This window comes from Prionailurus bengalensis, chromosome A2 (assembly GCF_016509475.1).
Source record: "Prionailurus bengalensis isolate Pbe53 chromosome A2, Fcat_Pben_1.1_paternal_pri, whole genome shotgun sequence".
Classification (NCBI taxonomy): Eukaryota; Metazoa; Chordata; class Mammalia; order Carnivora; family Felidae; genus Prionailurus; species Prionailurus bengalensis.
In genome coordinates this window covers 17,154,814-17,170,164 of record NC_057348.1, presented here as the reverse complement: position 1 = coordinate 17,170,164, position 15,351 = coordinate 17,154,814, and the positions used below count along the sequence as shown (strand labels likewise).

General features: G+C 53.2%; 1 protein-coding gene across 3 annotated transcripts in view; it reads left to right on the top strand.

Moving 5' to 3' along the window:
- Positions 1 to 806: 806 nt before the first annotated feature.
- CSPG5 (chondroitin sulfate proteoglycan 5) overlaps positions 807 to 15,351 on the top strand; it is a 52,646-nt gene continuing 38,101 nt past the window's right edge. For 2 of the 3 annotated variants that reach the window (XM_043587285.1, XM_043587287.1), the window contains exons 1-4: positions 807 to 1,023; positions 1,626 to 2,739; positions 5,728 to 5,916; positions 7,735 to 7,810. In XM_043587285.1, the coding sequence (XP_043443220.1) occupies positions 927 to 1,023; positions 1,626 to 2,739; positions 5,728 to 5,916; positions 7,735 to 7,810 (1,476 nt within the window). In that variant the 5' untranslated portion in view covers positions 807 to 926. Of the gene's footprint in view, positions 1,024 to 1,625; positions 2,740 to 5,727; positions 5,917 to 7,734; positions 7,811 to 14,130; positions 14,677 to 15,351 lie in introns of those variants that run through there. The other variant, XM_043587284.1, reaches the window with a different exon arrangement.

The following is a 15,351-nucleotide window of genomic DNA, read 5'->3' as shown; positions in this document are numbered from 1 at the left end:
CCTGGAGCACATGGGCGGTGATGTATCCTGGGAGGAAGGGACCAGGATTAAAGGCCGCTGTCCAGGCTGCCCCGAAGAGGCAAGAAGGAAGGTGGGGTAGTCGCAGTCTGAGGAAGGTCTTGCCCCCTGCCCCTGGGATGCGTTGCGGCGGGCCTGGCTGTGCAAGGTATGGGCTTTGGCTACGGACGGATTAGGTCTGATCCGATTAGAGCCCGGGCCGTCGGCTTCGCCCCCTTGCCTGGCGCTGCCAGCGCCCGCCCCGCCCTCGTGGACACCCGCAGACCTCCCCGAGACCCTTCCCCTCCCCGAACACGGCATTGGCGCAGAAATCTGAGAGGCTCCGTGCACCCCGGGCTCAGCTCATTTCCACAGCTCCAGCTCGGGCTTCCGCCCCCTGCGGCCCTTCCGAGCCCCGCCCCAAGCTTGCGGGTGTCTGGGCCCCCGCCTCCGTGCTCGCCGCGTGGCGGGTGGGTTCCTCGCAGGTGGGGGGCCCGTGCCAGCTCTCCACGGGGAGGGCGGGCCCCGCCCCACAGGTCTCCCGCCCGTGCACCTGTCGGCTAACGCCACGCACGGCGCTGTGCTCCGCACCCGCGCTACTCCACGTCCGTTTGTCTCGGCGTCCCGAGCCGGGGGTCTGTCTGTCCCCGGCAGGCGGATCGAGCGGGCGGGCGTCAGAGCTACGTGCGGCGGGGCGGGCGCGGCGGGCGGGGTGGGGGCGGCGCTGAGCGCGGCAGCGGCGGCGCGGGGAGGCGGGGAGGCGCGGCGCTCCGGGGACAGCGGCGGACGGCGGCGGCGGCGGCATGCGGCTTCTCGCGCTGCCCATCGTGGGCTGAGACGGCCGCAGCGCGGGCGGGAGGCGCGGCGGCCGGTGAGCCGAGGGCGCAGCCAGCCGGGCAGACCGCGGACAGCGGTCGGGGCGCCGCGCCATGGGCCGAGCCGGGGGCGGGGGCCCGGGCCGGGGGCCGCCGCCTCTGCTGCTGCTTCTGGGGGCCGCGCTGGTCCTCGCCGCCCGGGCCGCGCCGGGTAGGTACCGACTGCGACCAGGACCCCCGCGGCCCTCGAGCCCCACCCTGGGCCAGGGTCCCGCTGGCCTCGGGTACAGGCGGAGTTAGCGAGCTGTGGCAAGGGGGCGGGGCAGCTCCTTGCCCGCGACCGGGGCGGGGGAAGGGGCGCGCGAAGAGGTGGGATACTTGGCGGAGGCCGAGGGGTTGGGGGCGGCCCCGGCCCGGGTGTTCGGACAGAGGTGCCGGTTGGGGGAGGGGCCTGGGTGGGAGGGGCCTGAGGGTGAGACTTCGGGGCGGGACCTTGAGGTGATGGGGCCATGAGGATGAGAGTTGGGGCGGGGCCTGGCGTGGGGCGGGACCCTGAGGGTGCGACTTTAGGGCGGGGTCTGGAGGTGAGGTGGAGCCCGGAGGGTAAAACCTCCGCCTTGGGCGGGAGGTGGGAGCCGCCGCGGTTACACTGCGGGCTTGTCGGGGGCGGGGTATGATGGCCGAGGGGCGGGGCCTGAGCGAGAAAAGGTCCCGGGCGGGGTGGGGGCGGGCCCTTGGGAAACCTTGAATTGGTCTCTTCGGGTGGGCGGGGGGCGGGGCCCTGACGCCGCGCCCCCTACCTCCCGTCCACAGCCCGTGAGGCTGGCAGCGCCGTCGAGGCCCACGAGCAGGTGAAGAGCATCCTGGCGAGGGAGCCGACTGCCAACGAAACGAGGGAGAAGGCCGGCCCACCAGCAGCTGAGGAAGACGAGACCTCGTGGACCGCACCTGGCGGTGAGCAGGCCATGATGGGGCCTAGTGTCGGGCCAGAGGAGGTGCTGGAGGCGTCGGCAGCGGTGACCGGCGCACCCTGGCTGGAGGCTGACAGCCCTGGCCTGGGTGGAGTGACCGCAGAGGCCGGCAGCGGCGACACCCAGGCCCTTCCAGCCACGCTCCCGGCTCCCAAGGAGGCCCTGGGACAGTCATCGATGGCCCCCTCCATCCCCAAGGCTACAGAGGCCAGCAGACCACCCTCCCCCACACCTGGCGACATGCTGAGCCCCGGCCCAGAACACCCCAAGGAGAGTCCCTTGGAGGTTTGGTTGAACCTGGGAGGCAGCACACATGACCCTCAAGGGCCAGAGCCCACATTCCCCTTTCAGGGCACAATGGAGCCCCAGCCAGCGTCAGATATAATTGACATCGACTACTTCGAAGGATTGGATGGTGAGGGCCGTGGTGCCGACCTGGAGAGCTTCCCAGGGTCGCCAGGAACCTCAGAGCACCACCCTGATACTGGGGGAGAGACCCCTTCCTGGAGCCTGCTTGACTTATACGATGACTTCACCCCCTTTGATGAATCTGACTTCTACCCCACCACATCCTTCTATGATGACCTTGATGAAGAGGAGGAGGAAGAGGAGGATGACAAGGATGCAGCGGGAGGTGGAGACCTGGAAGATGAAAGTGACCTTCTGGTGCCTACCGAGAAGCCTGGTCTGGGGCCCGGGACTGGCCAGCCTACCAGTCGGTGGCATGCTGTCCCCCCACAGCATACTCTGGGGATGGTCCCTGGCAGCAGCATCGCCCTCAGGCCCCGCCCTGGAGAGCCAGGCAGGGACCTGACCCCAAGCGAGAATGGCACTGAGTGCCGCAGCGGCTTTGTGCGACATAATGGCTCCTGCCGGTCAGTGTGCGACCTCTTTCCAAGTTACTGTCACAATGGCGGCCAGTGCTACCTGGTGGAGAACATAGGGGCCTTCTGCAGGTAAGGGTGTGGCAGGCAGGTGCACAGAGGCTTGTAAAAAAACTCCTGAAGAGTGTTTGTGAGGCAGACTCAGCAAAGAGGGGGATGTGATAGGCACAACTTCCAAGAGGTTGTGTGTTCCCAGGCCAAGAGGATCAAGAGACGTTCACTCAGATATCTTCTATGGGGAACTACTTCTTAAATGTACTTCCTGTGATCTCATCACAAGGAGAGATTCCTCAGAAGTAAGATTTTGTATTTCCTCCAAGCGTGTTTTCTTTACCAAACCACTAAGCTTTACAAAGGCAAAGGGAGGGGACTTCTCTAAGGGTTTTGGAAAGAGGTCTTTACTGGCTTCAGGTGGTTCGTTGGAGAGTTCCGGCTATGCTAGCAGAAAAAGTAGGCTTATAAGCCTACTCGGGAAGAAAGATGGCTGCGGAGCACTCCCCCTGAGCCATGTGTGCGGCTAGAGGAAGACCCTATCTCCCTGCAAGGCATGTGTAGGGAGGTGGGCATGTAAAGTCAGAGTGAGGACCTTCTCATTGGGAGCAGACCCCAAAAGCAGCCATTCAAAAAGGTCAAGTCAAACAAAGTATCTTTCCTGGCATATCAGATGTGGTAGGGTCTCTTAATTTGGGGTAGTGGATTTTTCCCTTCTACCTTGATTTTTGTCTTCCTTGGGATACCCAGTGCAGAATGTTTTGAAGACCCAGAGAGGTTAGTGTCTCTAAGGACATAGACTGTAGCCACCATCCCATGCCACCTCAGGAATACCTCATACACCTGCCGTCATGGCGTGAGAGCTCACTGGCTTTTTGTGGAAGAATCACAAGTCAGGGGTGATGTGGATAGTTTCCTTGTCTCCATCCTCTACAGGCCCTAGAAGTAGAGTAGAACCCCCAGATTCCTCTGGTACCTGTTTCCATTGGTCCTAGGAGGAGAATTTCTGTAAGCTGGGGGTCTCTTTAAATGTCATTCCTGATGTTTCTCTTTCTTGGTTTTTTTTTTTTTTGGAGGTGTGTAAAGAATTCAAATTCTGTAGGTCTTGATGTTCTGATAGACGAATAACATGTAGAAGGCATGAATGTTGTGCCTTTGGCATTAAAGCTTGACTTCTAGTTCCTTCTTTCATATAAATGATCGTGAGATGATTAGGGTCAGTCATATAGGATGTGCCCACACGGTTCTGATTGGAGTAGTCCAGTCATTGCTAAAAGGAACCATGATCAAGAAATTATGGCAACAAGACCTTGCCTGTTGGTTAAGGGCTACCAGAAATATGTGGAAACCCTGTGATTTTGCTCCTCAAGCTTTCGTTAGGGGAACTACAGTGATGATTTTAGCCTGGGAGCAGTGAAATCATTATCTTCCATCCTATCGGAGGCCCACATTTTCACCTTCAAAGTAGTCTTTTCCTATCACAGTATGAAATGTAGGGTCCTTGCTGCTTCTGGAGAGCTAGAAAAGGTCCCAGAACCTCCTGGAGCTCTTGGGACGCCCCAGTGAGAAATTAAGCTTGTCCTTAGTAAGCTGTGTGGGTGTGCTGACCAGGGACCCTCCAGTGGGTCCTGCCTCAGAAGGGCTTTTCCATAAGTCTCCCCTCGCCCACCTTCCCCACCCCCTCAGCCCCCCCCCCCCCCCCCGCTTGCTCACCTTCCATCCCGGGGTCACTCTCCGGCCTCCCCCCACCTCCCCCAGAGCCTCCTCCTCCCACTGTGCACAACCAGTCTCGGCTGTGGCCTGGAAACTGTTTTGCATTCCACTCACAGGAGACTGCCAAGCCCTCAGTTGCAGACTGCAGCATGCCTTTGTCTCCGCCGCCCTGGCCCACTGCAGGGAAATGATCGGAGCTACAGCAGAACTTCTCCAGAGCAGCAAGTTAGCAGGATCTTCTTTCCCCGCCCTCCCCAGACACATAGCCTCCCTGGACTGCAGAGGGTCAGTTGGAAAAGAAAGAATTTCCTGTTAAGTTACATCTCCCCACCCTATTCCGGAGGTGGAGGAGCCCAGTTCTCCAATGCTTAATTTCCCCATTCCTGGACCCCTTTTCTCTTGTCTGTCATTCACCCTGAGGTTCATGTCCTCCCTCATTTGCCTGCTTCTGTATCCTTCCACATCTTTCCTCTTTGAAGCAGCCTGGTTCCCATGGAAACAGCAATGTCATTGGAAGAGTTGGAGCCTGGGAATGTCCCCAAGGGCAAGAGAAAGTCACTCAACAAAAGGACTAAAACCCACCCAGAGGGTTGATTCTCACTGTGCTTTCCTGACATTTCTCATGGTAATAGGATACGAAGCTTTAGGGGCAGAATTTGGGGGGCTGCGATAGGAGGGGAATGTACATCCATCTTTGTGTTCGTCCTTGTCTGTCACTTCCTTACATTTTGGCGTCTGGATAGCCTGGTGAACTAGATGGGACTGCAGAACAGCAAGATAGGTTCTCACGTGCAGAGTGGATTGACTGCTTTTGGAGCCAGAGATCCTATTATCTTGTCTTTCACCCAGAGCCAAGGGCAGGGGGAGCTGAGAGAATCCTGTGATTGTCATTGAGGCTGCGAGGGGGAAAGCCAGGGTTCCCGCCCTCCGCAGTCGCTTCATACTCATGGGAATGACCAGTTCACTCAGTTTCTCAGTGCCCTGGTTGCCTTGTTTATATCATGGACCTTAGCGCTGCTCTGCCCACTTCATGGGACGTCTGTTTAAGATTTACTTAAATTCAAGTTAGTTAACATACAGTGTAGTACTGGTTTTAGGAGTAGAAGCCAGTGATTCATCTCTAACATACAACACCCAGTGCTCATCCCAACAAGTGCCCTCCTCAGTGCCCGTCACCTCATGGGGTGGTTGTACAGAGTCTCAGCTCTGAGGCCTGCACAGATCGGGGACATCACACTTCCTCAACACAGTCCCAGGAATGGGCTGTTGAGGTGAGTATGGGGCTCAGGGACCAGGCCCTCGCTGTGGCCACGGCTGCCTGCCTGTCATCTCAGTCTCTGTCTGTCGCCGCCACAGGTGCAACACACAGGACTACATCTGGCACAAGGGGATGCGCTGCGAGTCCATCATCACCGACTTCCAGGTGATGTGCGTGGCCGTCGGCTCAGCCGCCCTTGTACTGCTCCTGCTCTTCATGATGACAGTGTTCTTCGCCAAGAAGCTATATCTGCTCAAGACAGAGAATACCAAGCTGCGTAGGACCAAGTGAGTCTGTGTGGGCCCGCCCCACCTGACCCTACGTCCGCGCCCCTCCACCTGCTCCAGGGACATCGTCACGAGGGGCCTGGGCACCTGCTCTACATCCCTAGTTGTGTTTTTCACACCAAACACTCATCCAAGTGTATCCATTCCTGTGCGGGATGTGCTGGCATTGCCGTAGAGCCCAAGACCCCGTGGCCCCTCTGCCGCTGTCTGGCACTATTCCCGACACCCCCCACCCCGGGGATAGATGGTGCTTAAAGAAAAGGCCACCAGTGCACCTGGCTGTGGTCCCCCGTGTAGGTCACTATGCTCAGCCCACCACTGGCTGACTGTACCTGTTTCCCAGGGCTTTGTCTGTCATGGCCGGTGTGAGGATTCCACTCACACATCTACAGGAAGGAACCCCAGCTCCCTCAGACCTGCTGTCACTCGGTACGGGTTCTTCCTCCACGAACATGGAATAGAAGGGGCTTGGCAGTGCATTGCTGTTGAAAACTTGTCAACCCTTGGTCCGAACAAAAGTGCAAGGAATTTAGGGAAATCCACCTTACCTCTCCTAAGTAGAATATTGGGCGTGGGAGGGGCTAGGCTTAACTTCTGCTGTGGATTTTAAGGGCCAGATGGGAATAGAGTCTCGCGTCAGCTTCTCTCTCAGCAGAGGAGTGGCTGCTGTGTGCTTGTGACAGTCAGCACGCATTTGCCTTTACATCCGTGCCTTCAACACTTGGACGTGACCTTATATGCTGAGAGAATCACTCTTAGCACTGAGCCAAAGAATGTCCTAAAGTGTCACTGGAGTCAGAAAAGGAGGAGGTGGCAGTTCAGCCGCCTGGGGGCCCGTGAGAAAATTTATGCAGAACTGTCCCCAACCTCCCTTTTACCCTGTTGCCCCCTTATCCCCTCCCCCCTGACCTGAGACCCCCTCCAGAGAATGTGACTGAAGGACTTTCCCTGGGTCCTGGGAAAAGGACAAACACCATCTGTTGTTGCTCCTTTGCTGGGTAAACTCCTGCAACGTGCACTCGCTGGCCTTTCAGCTCACCATCCTGGGGCAGAAGGGATCTCCCCATTGTGCCTGTGCACTAAGGCGGGGCCGTATCTGTGCGTGTGATCACAAGCCAGGACCCTTGTTTCCCCATGCCTGCACCCAGGACGGCTGCAGCAGAGGGGAGCAGAGGGAGAGGGTGCGACCACCTATCAGGATAGCTGCTGAGGAGGGTGGGGGAGAGAAGGGGCAACTGCCAGGGGGGCAGCAGCCAGAGACAGGGCCCGTTCTCAGCCTTCCTCCCCTAGCAGGCTACACATTTTGTACAGAGCATGGCCCCCGTGCCCCTTCAGCTCAAACGCTGTCACCCTCTTTCCCAGGGCCGGTTACCACTCTGATAACACCACACATAGCACGACGGATACTGCTGTGCTGTACTGACTCTAAGATACACATCGCCCCCGCCCCCATATTCACATGTCTGAAATTGGTCGCTTGTATCTTATAACCACTGTTGGCCAGATGCAGTCATGATGTAGTTGTAAGTGCCTGGCGTTCGCGATCCTGGCCAGAGCTGTTCATATCACCATCAGTTCTTTATCTAATGTCACAATGAGCTACTTCCAGTATATAATAAACGCTCTAGGTGATAAGAAAGTATTGGATCACAGTTTAAATGGTAGAAGTTTTTTTCTCAGCGGCCCAGCAAGTAATGGCACATCTTATTACGGCCCGTGGCATTTGATGAAATATAGTATTTGACCCAGGAAGCTCTCGTCAGGTTTGGCCGTGATCACTTCACTCACATTTTCCCTGCTCTCTTCTGTCCTAACCAGCAAATTCCGGACCCCGTCTGAGCTCCACAACGATAACTTCTCCCTCTCCACCATTGCCGAAGGCTCTCACCCAAACGTAAGGAAGCTTGGAGACACTCCCCGTACCTCCTTCCCCCCTGCCCTCACCTTGGCTCTCTGTGGTAACTTGTCTGTCAGGTAACTCGTCTTCCCCCCACAACTCCCCTCAAGCTAATGCACACCCGGCCCCTACCCTGTCTCTGATCTATTTCCAAGTGAGTGTGGAACCCCTCCCCACAGCTCTGGAGGTCAGCTCAGGGTGACCTGCTGGGACCGGGATTGTGGGACTGGGGGCAGGATGGCGTGTCACTTCCTTGATGAGCAGAGTTACAGGTAGTATGGAAGCTCTTTGTCTAGGAGGACTCCTGATTTTTAGCTTCGTCTAGACTTTAGAAGTCTGATTGGTCTTTCTCCTTGTCTCTCTACTTTCTGTATCAAGAAGAAACACTCTGCTTTCATTGAGAGGGAATTTCCTGGCAGGCACTGGAGTGAATGGTAGTTGCTCTTTGGGATGAGCGCAGAAACCTCTGGATGGCTAGGAAAACAGTGTCCTTTATATTGTTTAAGCACCCTAAAACTGGCAGGCATATATCCACTGGTGAGGGTAAGATAAGCACAGAACACTGCTGGAAGCATGAGTCTGGGGGTAAGTTCTCTTCTTAGGAAGATGGGCTCGTAAATGTCAGTTGAAACCCAATAGAAGGTCCCAATAGACCAGTTTCTAAAGATCCTGGCTTAGTGTGTTATCTGGACCAGACAACCAGTTAAGTACTGGATACTGTCAGAGAGACTTTCATAAATAAAGCGGAAACCATCCAAGCTCCAGATCGTGTCACAGCCAAGTCCAGGAATTCGGCACATGGCTCGTGCTACCGTATGGGACAGCACAGATCTAGATCGTTGTTTTCCTTTTATAGATGGGTAAAGTGTAGCCCCCAGAAGGAAAAGAGAGAAGAATAGTAAATGGGACCTTGTTCACCAAACCCCAGGAAAGAAGAACTTGGCCTGGTGGAGGAGGAGCAAAGAGGTCCTTTAAATAAGAAATGAAAGAGGTTAGTTTAGGATAATTTTTTGAAGTCTTTGATATAAAGGGTAGAGAAACAACAGATATTATTTTACTTGGTATGCATCAAGATATTAATAAGTTCAAGATGGACATAATAACCAAGGAAACAAGATGTCTTATAAACTTTAGTCTTGATAAACACATTCATCAGCTCACAGGATATAGGCCTGTGCGTATACCCCCTTCCCACCTAGCCCAGCGCCTCGCGGTAGTATGCATTCAGTCATCTGTGGAATACTGGTGACTGATGGCCTGCTGCAAGGTCTTCTGGTTCTGTTGTCTGATCTGCCATCTCATACATGTGGGGCAGGTCAGACCTGAACGATGGTTCCTCCAGTCAGGGTATACATTGTCCGCAGAGTGCAAGTGTTTTAGGAAAGTTTCTCACACATACATTTTCTGTCACCCCAAGTGTAGAAAGACTCCTTCCCTCTTCCCAAAGAGGGAGAGGAAGGAATTAGCTTTTCTCGGAGGTCTTGGTCACATGAGCCAATACGGAGGTTTCCAGTTCTTCTTGGCTGACCCAACTTTGTGGAAGGGACAGCATTTGTCCATGAACGTTCCCACTGACCTTGAACTCAGAACATGGCAAGCCTTAAAAACGGAGTGGAGCAGGGACTGGGCAGCTATGGTGGACTCTGCTGAGAAGGGCCGTGGGGTTTTCTGGGCAGTGCTCAGGACATCTCTCAGTGAAGTGGCGGCAAGATGAGGTTCTGGAGGTCTCTGTCACCTCTTGGATCTCGAAGGTCATTCCCACCTGGCATCTTTCCCTCAACTTGTGTCCCAGGGGACATCGTGTCCTCTCTGCCAAAGCCCTGAGCATGAGAGGGGACGCCTGTCCCGTCCAGCAGGGTGTGTACTTGTGGATTTTCTACCTTCATCTCTTAACTCTCTCCACCTAGCCCAAAAGTCAGACTTGGTCATACTGAAGGTCTTGCAGGCACTGGCAGTTAAGACCGTTGCCACTTTATTATGGCGCGAAGCTCTGTCTGTTGCTCAGCCGCCATATTGGCTGCTTACCAGTGATGCTAGCAGCAGGATGAAAGCCGGGAGATCTCCAGGCGAGCTGGGAGGGGGAACCAGGCGCCTCCAAGTCACACCCGCCCATGTAGTCTCTGCCACCTCCTTCCCCTCACCCCTCAAATGCCCTTGGTATTGAAGGCTCCGAAAATTTTGGAGAGTCCTACTTATCTTAATAGAGGGGTTATTTCTTTTACATAAGTGAAGTGGACTGAGTGGGTCATTTTCCCCACCCATCTCCAGCAATCTCTACAGGCCACACTCTGAATGATTTCAGACAACATCTGGGAAGGAGCCGCTGCTGGTGTCTGTGCCGGCGACACTTCCCCTCCCCGCCACGGCTCCAGTGGCCTCGTGCGGCTCCTCGCCTGGGTTCCGCAGCCAGGGAGCCAGTGGCCGAGAGTGCGTGGGCCCTGGAGCTGAGCAGCCAGCCCCCCGAAAGGAGCATCGGGGAAAGGGGAGGAATGGCTAGTGTGTGGGCAGCACAGCGTGTGGGAAGTCACCCGAGTCCCACGGCAAACGCTGCACCGTCAGCGAAGGTCGTGGATATAACTTGGCCTTCCTGAGATTTGACAGACCTTCCAGGATTTCAGTCTAGTAATTACTAGACTTGTCCATGGGGTTCTTTAGTCCTCCCCTGACCTCCCCGTCCCCAATTTAAATCTTTCTTACTCCTAGGCTCGATTTCTTTCATGTATTTGGTAAAATACTGACTGCCCATCCCCTTCTGAGAGAGATTTGTGTCTGGACAAGTGGGGGTGCGGGCCTGAACCCACACTACCCCTGGGCTGAAGGATGTCCATTTGGCTGGGGTGGAATGCCGGGAAGGGGGACGCAGAGCAGTTGCCAGGACTTGGGCCAGATGGAGGGCCAGCTCCGTCTCCACGAGTGACTTCCGCAAGCCAAAGGCAGACGGGCCTTCTGCAGAGGGTTTCAGCAGCCCTAAGCTTAATAGGATCTAGTTCTGGAGGAGACACGTGGATTAGGATAGCTCCATCTTGGTTTAGACACTGCCTCACCTGTGCTGTTTGTTGAAAGTACTTAGCTTGTCTAATAGCATCGTGGGATACATACGTTCCTTATTTTTAGAATATCCGTATCCCACCTATCGGCCCTGAAGTCGGTTTTCTCATCTGTCTAAATCCCATGAGCCCTCAAGGGGCCAGGCTTCATTTGGGCCCTCACCTTCATGGCATCACAGCTTAGATGTCCAGATCTGTAAACACCCCTAAATCTACTTTTCCTCACATGATGCCCCTGTTTGCCCTCAAAGCCTGTCTGATGTCAAGGATGGGGTGGGGGGAGCAGGATGTTGAACAGCACGGAAGTGAGTCCTGTCCTCGTGAGAGGGTGGGTGAACACAGGCCATCCTCTCCTGTTCCAGGCTTGCTGTGATCCAAAGTCTGTTCTATCCAGGATCTTTACTTTTTTTTTTTTTTTAAGTTTATTTATTTATTTTGAGTGTACTTGGGCATGAGTTGGGGAGGGCAGAGAGAGAGGGAGATAGAGAATCCCAAGCAGGCCCCGTTCTGTCAGCCCAGAGCCCAACAGGAGGCTCCAACCCACGAACCGTGAGATCATGACCTGAGCCAAACAAGAGTCGGACTCTTAACCGACTGAGTCACCCAGGTGCCCCGACCCAGGATCTTTAAAGGCCCACCTCTCAAGCTTCCGTGCCCAGTGTCTTTCCCCACACCACGCAGAAGTACATGGAATGAAAATTGCAGTTCTACCCCCTCCCGCTTCCCTCTCCTTAAAGCCTGTGTGTGTACGTGTGTGTACGTGTATACATATACTTAATATATCATGGAGATCTTTCCATCTCACCACATCTAAATTTATGCTCTTGAAAAGGTTTTTTTCTAAATCTCTCCCAGCAGTAATAGAAAATATCAAGTACCTGAAATCTGCCTCCACACTCTATGAAGTTCATTTCTTCTTATTCTTGTGGAGTTGTGAATGGGGGACGTGTGTTCCCCTGTTGTCCATAAATCATTCCTGAGGTCTTTGAAACTGTATTATAATGCTGTATTCAAGCCAGTCTTCTGAAAAAGTGCTAAGTGAGTCTGGGAGCAGGGGGAGGAGACAGTGGTTTGTTTAGGCACAGGACTTTTGAACACCCATAGTATCCTGCATAAGCCTGAAGCCTTTCCCTACCTTCTGTCCAACCAGTCACTACCCTGACCTAGTGCTGTTATGGGTCAAACTCAGTAGCAGTCAGCATGGGCAAGGACTCGCCACAGTTGTGTGGAGACTGTCCTGTTCCTTCAGCATGATGATGACCATCAATTTTGGAAGTGGTTAAACCAAGAAAAGTCTGAGCTAGCTGGTCAGATAGCAACATTCTCTACCCTTCTGGCCACCGGTGAGCCTGCCTGGGTGTTCACCCAACCTCTTTGATCAGCAGAGTTCCAAGCACTTACAATAGCTATTTGGAGTGCCTAAGAAGGAACTGAGGCCAGCTGAATCACACTGGGTATATAGGCATATCTCCAAGGTATTGTGGGTTCAATTGCAGACCACTGCAGTAAGTGAATGTCAAGATAAAGCGAATCAGACAAATTCTGTGGTTTCTCAGGGCACATAGAAGTGATGTTACAGCGTGTAATCTAGCAGGTGTGTGATAGCACGTTGTCTAAAAAGATGTACGTATTAATTAAAAAATACATTATTGCAAAAAATGCTAATCACTACCTGAGCTTTCACTGAGTCATAATCACTGATGGCAGATCACATAACAAAAATAATAATAATGAAAAAGTTTGAAATATTGCGAGAATCACCAAAATGTGACACAGAGACATGAGGTGAGCAGTTGCTGCTGGAAAAATGGCACCCACAGACTTGCCTGCTGCAGGGTTACCACGGACCTTCAGCGTAATAACATTTTGGGGCGCCTGGGTGGCTCAGTCGGTTAAGCTTCCCACTTCGGCTCAGGTCATGATCTCACCCTTCATGAGTTCGAGCCCCTCATCGGGCTCTGTGCTCAGCTCAGAGCCTGGAGCCTGCTTCAGATTCTCTCTCTCCCTCTCTCTCTGCCCCTCCCCTGCTCGCAGTCTGTCTCTCTCTCTCAAAAATAAACCAACATTTAAAAAAAAAAATTAAATTTAAAAAATTTAAATTTTCAATGAAAAGAAACGGCAGTGTCTGCAAAGCGTAATAAAAATGAGGTGTGCCTGTAACCCCCAGATGGCCCTGCAGGAAAAGCACGGCAGGAAGGCCGGTGCCACTGTGGGAGTTCTCTGAATGCCCAGAACACAGACCTGGAGGACTATGTACTGGTGTGGGGTTTCCAGAAAACCTCTGACAAGCAAATTCAGTTCAGGGCCAGGAGCTTGTCACAGGGCTGCAGGCAACGTACATGGAGAGACATGCATACATGGGGCAGGTTCACGTCAGAAATGGGTGGGAAGCTAGCCGCATGAGTATTGTGAGTATTGTCTGACGCGAAGCCGCACGAGTACCATCGAGGCGGCCAGACTCACCTGGGCATGGATTGTAAGTTAGCATCTTTTTTTAAATTTTTTTTAACGTTTATTTATTTTTGAGACAGAGAGAGACAGAGCATGAACGGGGGAGGGGCAGAGAGAGAGAGGGGGACACAGAATCGAAAGCAGCTCCAGGCTCTGAGCCATCAGCCCAGAGCCCGACGCGGGGCTCGAACTCATGGACCGCGAGATCGTGACCTGAGCTGAAGTCAGACGCTTAACCGACTGAGCCACCCAGGCGCCCCTAGCATCTTTTGGTAGATCAGCTTCTCCTGGTAAAGGGGCACGCACATCTCTGGCCTCTTGTCAAAGGAGGTATACTTGCCATGGGGAGAGGGGCCCTAGTTTTGCTAGGAGCAGCTCTGCACCTGACCATGGGCCTATTCATGCCCCTGACTAGGGGAGCTCCCTGACCAGTACCTTTCTGGGAAAGCAGAGCCGCAGCAGGATGGAAGGCCCTGCCCAAGGGGAGCTCTGAGACTCTTGAGGGGCCAGGTCAAGTGTTAAAGGGACTATTTCTCTCCCCCTTCCTCCACCCCCTCCTCCTCCCCTCTGAAAACCTCAGACTGGCCTCCATTAAAGGGATTTGTAATCCGGTTACCTGCCAGGTTTCATCCCTGTCTGGCTAGTGTTTTTTTAGGAAGACATTCCTAGAAAGTAGCTGCTAACGAGTCACTTTGGGTCACTTTGGTCCATTCGAGTCTTAGAGCCTCTTTCTTTCTTCTTTCAAAAGCCTAGAGTGTTATTTGATCCCTCTACCCACTGTCTCCTTCATGCCCCTCCTCATCTTTTCTCCTCTTCCAGGATGACCCTAGTGCTCCCCACAAAATCCAGGAAGCTCTCAAGTCCTGCCTGAAAGAGGAGGAGTCATTTAACATCCAGAACTCCATGTCACCCAAACTTGAGGGTGGCAAAGGTGACCAGGCTGACTTGGAGGTGAACTGTCTTCAGAATAACCTAACCTAAAGCAGAACAAGAAGAGAGGAAATGGGGGGAGGGGGGGTGCGGGGAGAAACATGACCTCCTCTTGTACAGAGTCTATTTCTTGTAACCATTTGTTAAACTCTTTTCTTTTTCTGATCTCATGGCATGCTTTGATGTATTTTGTACAGGAGGGGAAACACACGCACACACACACACACACACACACACACACACACCAAGCAAAGAACCCAGACAAAATTGCATACGTTGGGTTGTTTTGTCTGTGCTGTCTGTACATTGCTTCTGCTGCTGTGATTTCTAAACCTACGCTGTTATTCAACTACTTTTTTTTTGTACTTTGACCCACCTTTTTTTGAAATAAGAGTAAAAAACAAAGTTCTTGAAATAAAACTTTTTAAAAAGCCATTTTCCTAATGTCATTGTGTCCACTCACCACCCATTCTTGTCAGTTTGAGTTTGAATTCTTACCTTCACTAAAAGTGTATATTTGTACATGTTTGAAATCCCAGAAATGGTCTATATATTAGCTTAGATGGCCATAACAAAATACCACAGACTGGGTGGCTTAAACAATAGATATGTCTGGAGGCTGGGTGTCCCAGATGAAGGTACCACCAGAGTTGGTTTCTGGCAGGGCCTCTCTTTCTGGCTCGCAAACAGCCACCTTCTTGCTCTATCCACCAATGGCCTTTTCTCTATGCACACGTGGAGAGGGAGGTCTCTGGTGTTACTTCCTCTTCTGATAAGGATGCCAGTCCTATGGATTAGGGCCCATTTAACCTTAATTACCTCTTTATAGCCCCATCTCCAAATACAGTCACATTAGGGGTTAGGGCTGCAACATGCAGCATTTGGGATGACACAATTCAGTCCATGAATCTGTAGCGCCTATTATTAAGAATACCCTTTCCTAGGGGTTCCTGGCTGGCTCAGTCAGTAGTGCGTGCTACTCTTGATCTCAGAGTCATGAGTCCCCAGCCCCATGTTGGTTGTAGAGTTTACTAAAAAAAAAAAAAAAAAAAAAAAAAAAATCCTTCTTTCATAAATATTTACTGAGCACTTAGCCAGGCGTTACGCTAG